The sequence below is a fragment of the Pundamilia nyererei genome, unplaced genomic scaffold (assembly GCF_000239375.1).
Source record: "Pundamilia nyererei isolate P.nyererei 1_Seehausen unplaced genomic scaffold, PunNye1.0 scaffold00028, whole genome shotgun sequence".
Taxonomy (NCBI): Eukaryota; Metazoa; Chordata; class Actinopteri; order Cichliformes; family Cichlidae; genus Pundamilia; species Pundamilia nyererei.
The window spans coordinates 5,005,908-5,012,479 of record NW_005187429.1 but is presented as its reverse complement, the minus strand read 5'-3'; the positions used below and the strand labels follow the sequence as shown (position 1 = coordinate 5,012,479).

The 6,572-nt window shown below is 39.8% G+C and overlaps 1 protein-coding gene across 8 annotated transcripts in view; it reads left to right on the top strand.

The window, feature by feature from the left end:
* The window catches only part of ptk2aa (protein tyrosine kinase 2aa), a 64,147-nt gene that overhangs the window by 16,901 nt on the left and 40,674 nt on the right, over positions 1-6,572 (top strand). For 3 of the 8 annotated variants that reach the window (XM_013909637.1, XM_005728532.2, XM_005728531.2), the window contains exon 1: positions 5,729-6,535. In XM_013909637.1, the coding sequence (XP_013765091.1) occupies positions 6,412-6,535 (124 nt within the window). In that variant the 5' untranslated portion in view covers positions 5,729-6,411. Of the gene's footprint in view, positions 1-1,572; positions 1,600-5,728; positions 6,536-6,572 lie in introns of those variants that run through there. The other 5 variants (XM_013909640.1, XM_005728533.2, XM_013909636.1 and 2 more) reach the window with 2 other exon arrangements.

The window sequence follows — 6,572 nt, the reverse complement described above, 5'->3', positions numbered from 1 at the left end:
GGAATGAGGTTTCCTAGAATTACATTATCAGTGAAAGCACTGCCACGATGTTATCTAATATGTCATGGTGCAATTTGATATGTCTGGATCTTCCCATGATAACGTCATGTTTGTTTTGTTGTGCAGTGCTATAGAATCACATACAGACCTCAGTTTATTGCAAATATTAATAATGGAAAACTGATGATTAATGTTGCCTCTGCTGAAGGTAATATGCTGACAATTTTGCAATTCGAGTCATATTGCAGTTGGTCACCGGTGAGGTATGTGAATCTGTTTATTACCATCACCACTATAGATGCACGCATTCATAAACAGTACTGTGAGGGTTTCATGTTACACAGCATTTCAATAGCACACCCACCACGAATCACCTTGATGCCATTTCTTTCTTTGTGTAGGTTTTCTTTCAGCCGTTACTTACATCATCTATGTTGACAGCCCCTGCAGTCGGTCTGTGGGTGCGTGTTTACCCAGTATTTTTCTGTAGATCAGGGTTTCCAAAGCACTTAGGCACTTATCCTTTTGCCCTCCACTACATGCAGCCCTATCATTGCTGTGACTCGGTGTCATGTTTCCAAAAGGCTTCTCCTAGACTTCCTGTGGGTGTGTGGGGACCTATAGAGTACAGTAATAAGAGTGGCACCGATACTTTTGCTTTCAGCCTGCTCGGCAGGATTTACCATTGACCATTGCTAAATGTGTTGTCAAGTCACATACCTTGTTTGTTGTAATGCATGAAAAATAAGGTGGCTTTATTATGCTTGCCAAGTTTTTAAAAAAAAAAACCCTCCAAAAAAACATTTACCTGAGAAGCTTTGTTTTGCTTGATTAGTCTGACCAACTGTGTCTCCTCCTAACCACAGTCTGAATCCAGCCAGGACTTAAATTTCCTCCTGCACAATTAAAACAAAACAAAACAAAACATTAGTCTGAGCTTTAGCTCTTAGAAGCTAGTATTATGGTTTTCTGAATGTACACATAAATGTCTATGTGAGAGGGGTTATGGGAAACTGGCAGTTTCAGAGAAGAAGCTAAATAGAAGCAGCTAAACTCTGCAGCCTTCAGCACCATTGTATGTTTTATTGGAGCCTCCAATCAAAAGCAAAAAAGGTTCAATCACGGCCTGTAACATCCTGGTTTCACAGCTGCCCGATCTCGGTGAACAATAACCCCGCTCTGTGGCGTTTCCCCACTTTTGGTCTTTCACATGCTTAAACAATGAAGCTTCAGCCTATAAGGAGCGAGGGTAAATCTTGTCACAAAGGGGGTATCGATTGGTAAAAACAATCTGTCAATGTCTCAGTGAAAAGTAAGTGTGTGTGTGTGTGTGTGTGTGCTACAAAACAGGGGACTGATTGATTTCTAATCTACTTAACTTGACACATTGTGGAGCAATACGTCCGCTCTGCAATTCACAGCCTGTAAGTAATCGAGTTGCGGACACCTGCTGTGGGAATTAACTCAATAAAGTTCTGTTTAAGTTTTGAACAGACTTGATCTTTTCTTTGTCCAAATCTCATATAATTTAACAAACTGGCTAACTCTATTATTTCTCCATTTGTCTTTCAGATATTTCCAGGATTGCCTACTACACAGGTAAGTAGCTGACCCACAGTTGCCATAGAAATAGCAATTGGATAACATCAATTTAACCTAAGATATTGCTTTTAAGTTGCCTCTCGGTTTTTATTATTATTTACTCAAAGATAACATTTCACATGTGTTATCTGTATTATTTTATTCCCAAAAGGTAATGGCAGTGGGAATGTAGCAATGTATTATTGTATGACATGACCATAAGATATATATTATATCATCATATATTATTTGTATTATCCTATTTGTGGTCTACACAGTTATTTATTCAGAAAACAGAAACATGGCATCCTATTATAGGCATCCTTGAAGGAAGTGCACAAATATACATCGTCAGACTCTGTGCTTCTGCTAATGAACAGCTGAACTAGTAGCAAGTGCTTATTTGAGTCATGTTTGTGATTGTGTAAGACAATTAAAGCAGACAGAAAACAGAGGGGGACTATTTATCTGTGCGTTTGTGTCGACATGTTGGCCTCGTTAGTGAGCAGGAGTGAGGAAGAGAGTGAGAGGCTGTGTGTCAAATTAGAATATTCACACAGAAAACTTGAAACAACAACTCGAGGGTCGGGCTGCACGACTGTGGCCAAAATGATTATCAAGATCATTTTGCTCAGTATTAGTACCCCAATTATTCATGAGTTTATGAGTTTTTGTTGATTTATAGCGACTAAAACATTTTCATTGCACTGTCAACATAAAATTAGTCCTCCTTATTCACCTAAATGTAATGTATCGTGTAGAAAGAAAAAGATAAATAATTTAAAAAACAAAATGAAATCAACAACGCTCTGCTCCCGTTTTTATATTTGTTGATATTTTTGATAATCGAAACGTCTAATAAGTTTCTAATAAAGTATTTATTTACTGGATCTAAGTACATCTCCTATGTTTACGTTTTCCTGAAGTCTCAATTGCTCAGCGTGTTTGTTAGAGATATCTTTGTGCAGATGCAACTGTGTTCATGATTTCGGTGCGTCTTTGTGAGCTGGATGGATGCACTGCTGCGCTGTACAGATTTTTATGAATATCTGAGTTGATTCATGATTCATCCAAGATTCATGTTGGCAACCACTGCATGTTTTTCTTGGCCTTCATCCATTTGGTGTACTGGAGCTAGTGCTGTGTTTTGATTTTGTTGAACAAGTTAAGGTGTCATGCTTTATGGTGTAGGCTCTACGGCGCTCTTTGCACGTGATTTGATCCTAGTTAACATGACTTGTGCTAAATCTAAAGGCAATAATCCACTTCCACGGACAAATTCTTCACCTTCTGCAGTGCTAGATATTTGTTTAATTTCGACAGTCTGCTATTTGTTATTCCAGAAAAATAAAAGCTGAGCTGTGCAGGGAACAGCTGCGATTGGCAGATGCAGGCATGTCGTCAGGCAAAGATTTAGGGATCGCTTTATTTGCTTTTCCTTGGTTTGCTTTTGTCGATTATGTTCGTTTAATTCTGGGAGGCCAAAATCACAAACAAGATTAAAAATCAAATTAATTGTTCGGGCCTACCTGAGGACTTACTGCAGATTAGTGCTGCGTGTCCACAAGCTACACAATTAGCTCTTTGTCTGGCTTTAATCCCCTCCACTTATCATCTAGACAAATTAATTTATCAGATGATGTTACTTTTTATTTCTCAAAGCACCGACGTTTTTGTAACATGTTCAGAGCTTCCCTCTGGAGCATAGCTTAACAATGCTCATGGCCAGGTGTGAGGAAGTAAGAAAAATGAAAAGGAAGAAGAGTTGGTTGGACCGCATGTTTTTAGAATGACACCAGTGTCTTGTGTTTTATTTTAACATATTTCCAAAGTATAACTTTTGGACATTTTATTCATGCTCTAATTTCGGTGTAATCATCTAATTAGTCTAATCATTAAGTCACTTTATTTTGTGTTTGACAGACAGACGTCTGTAGTACTGCCTAATAACTGCTCTACAGATGAACAGGGGGAGCTTAAACGAGTTAATGAGCTGTGACCAAGTAAAAGATTGTGTGGAAATTGCAAGCAGAAAATAATTTGTGTTTAATTCATGAGGTAAAAATCTAACATGTTTGAAATTCAAAGCTCTTCACCTTCAAGGCATCGACACAAACACGCTGATTGTTCGCTAATAAAACATCACCACATCAAAGTGGATAGTGCAGATCTGAGGTTTACCTGCTGCTTTCAAATGTTATTTACATTAAGTAGGTAGTGGGTGCTGTGCTTCCCTCCTGTGCTTAAAAAACATGTTCATAAGCGCACAGCACAATATGAACAGAGACTTTGGCTCAGGCCCAAAAAGCTCTTCCCATTCATGGCAACATCCGGCCCCCTGACAAAAGGCTTTCAATAGTCCACACACCCACATCCACACTCTAACCCCCTTTCCCATTTTCATAACAATGGCCTATGCGTGAGATGGGCTGCAAATTATAGGAAACTCACACGTGCACACACACATGCACACCCAAATGGCTGCTCAGTTAAGCAGCTTTAGGACTTGGTGGCGAAATCTTAAGTTTTAAGCTAATTTAAGATTTTGTGAACACTTGTGTGTTTTTAGTATTCAGGCCTGTTTTTGTTCTTCAGGTGAGATGTGTTCACACATAATTAAACATTTTAAAAAAGCCCATAATTTGGATGTTTTCGTGCAGCTAAACATTTTCTCCAGTGTTAGTACATTCACCCAGACTTTGCCAGCTGGGTATGTTTTCCAACTTGCTGGCTGTTCTGTAACACAATATTCATGCAGCATAATCTGTGAGATTGCTCCTTTTAATTCATTGCTCATTTAATACAAATATTTTCAAAGCCAAAGTAATATTTTGGGCACTGGCTTAGTGCCACATAAGTGACCACGTTTAGTTGAGCACAGCCTTTGTTAACCAGCTGTATCCCTAAGGTATACAGATGCAGTACAAACATGGATACCTGGTAATTAGTGCTATTTACCTAGAGACTAATGAAATGCTTGAATTTCACTCACCAAAACTTTTTGAATGTGCTGTAACTCACATCAGGCCATTGTATTTAGTGGATCATTTAATTACAAATGCTCCAAAACCAGTTGAGAGGTCCAGTTCAGCGACTTGAATTACTTAAGGTGAGGACCAGACCAAAATGGTGTTTTATACCTGGTTATAAACATTTTTTGTTCTCATGTAGTTTGGCTTTACGGAGGGAGATCTGCGGGGTCCGAATCGCTTTTAGAGCCAGCCTCAAGTGACTGTTTTTGGCACCTCGACGCTGACTTAGTTTTTCAGCCAAGGTTGCCGCTTGGCTGAACATAGAAATTCAAAGCAGTACTTAACAAGCAGCCTGATAGAGCTGGGTATGGGGACACTTTATTAGGGATAGTTGGCAGGGGAGCTCTGTGTGTTTTCTGGCTGAGGGGCTTTTTGTGCAGTGTGGAGTGTGATCTTCTGAAAACCTTGTGATTGAAGTGGGTTGCTTTGCCATATTGGGTGCAGCTGCTAGTTTACAAACTGGGAACAGTGTCGGTGGTGGAAGAAGGTTTTTTTTTTTCTCTTTATAAAATAAATAACATATTTGTGTTTTTGTTTGTTTGGCTGTAACGGTGGTTTATAAGAAATAGAGTTCAGGGTGGTGTTGTGGTTGACTGAGCTTGCAAGACCCTGCATGAGTGAGGTCATGTATGCCATTATGAAACGACAGTATGAAAAGGACTTTAAATTCTGTTAATAAAGATATAGTTTTCTTTTTTATTGAATTTAAGTAATATTTATCTCCTCTCTTCAGTAACACATGCATTATGCTTGCAAGGAGGACTTTCAGAGTTGTTCTAAGGGACTGCTCTTTTGAGCAGTGTTAATATTAGTTCAAGATGAGAACTGTTCTGAGGTCAGCTTGAGCTAAAGTGGGAGGGTTTATTGCATAGAGGGGACAGGATTAGCATATTAATAGTTTCTGGCTCCTCCTACCCCTCCAGCAGCCCTCTCTGGAGCGCTCTCATTCCCCACTCAACTTTCTTTCTGTTGCGTTGCTCTGTTCTCTTTTACTTCTCATTCACCTTAAAACAATTGCTGCATTTCTCTCTCTTTCTCTCTCTCTTGGCTTTGTTTTTTCTTGGTCAACTTTTTTTCTCTTACTTTTGTTTCCAAGAGAAGATCTTTTTTTTTTTTCTGACTGAGCACAGTAATTGCCTCTTGGTGTCTGACCACTAGCTAACTGAAGGTCCTCTGGATGCGCACTATTCAGTTGGATTTTTGGCTTTAAACTTTTTGCTCCCTCTCAACAACTCGGGGAACTTCGCTGAATGAAATAAGCCGAATTCGAAAGCCTCCTGACACTTCCAAGGCAACTGTGTAACTATGGAGTGCAGGCATGGGGCAGAAATCGGGCAAAAAGCAAACAGTGTGTTGTCATCAGAGAGGGGCCGCTGAGGAGTGGACAGGAAAAAAAAGGAGGAGTGAAGTTTGTGGATGAAAGTAACTTTCTGTCTCTGGAGAGGGTTTTTTTTGTGTTGTGGAGCTTTTGGATAACAGGAAAAGATTAAGAGAAGACGCATAAACAAGAAGAAACTTTCCCTGATTTTGTTTTTCTCTTGGATTTTCAAACTGCAGACAAATTGTCAGCAAACTACAAAGTATTCATTTTTCAGGATTGCTTCTTTTACCTCTCTATTACTGCAGCTTTTGCCAAGGAGAAGCAAACTTTGTAATGAGAGACGTTTTGTTTTTTCTTCGTCGGAGACGCCGTGCTTGTGTAAATTAGTGTTTGGATTATGAGAGGGTTTTCTTGCAGCTGTGTCAGGAGCTTAGTGTGTTTGTTTAACTCCTGCGGACGAGAACTTCACTGCATGTGATGCGTGGTTGTGAAGCTGCAGGTTGCCTGTCTGTCCTCGACGCGGACAGGCACAGGGAGGGAGAGACATGCGTTTCCATGGCGACAAGTGGCTGTAGCCCCTTCCCCATGTGTTGGGAGAGAGGTATGAATGAAATCTTCTTTCTGCATAGACTCCTCAC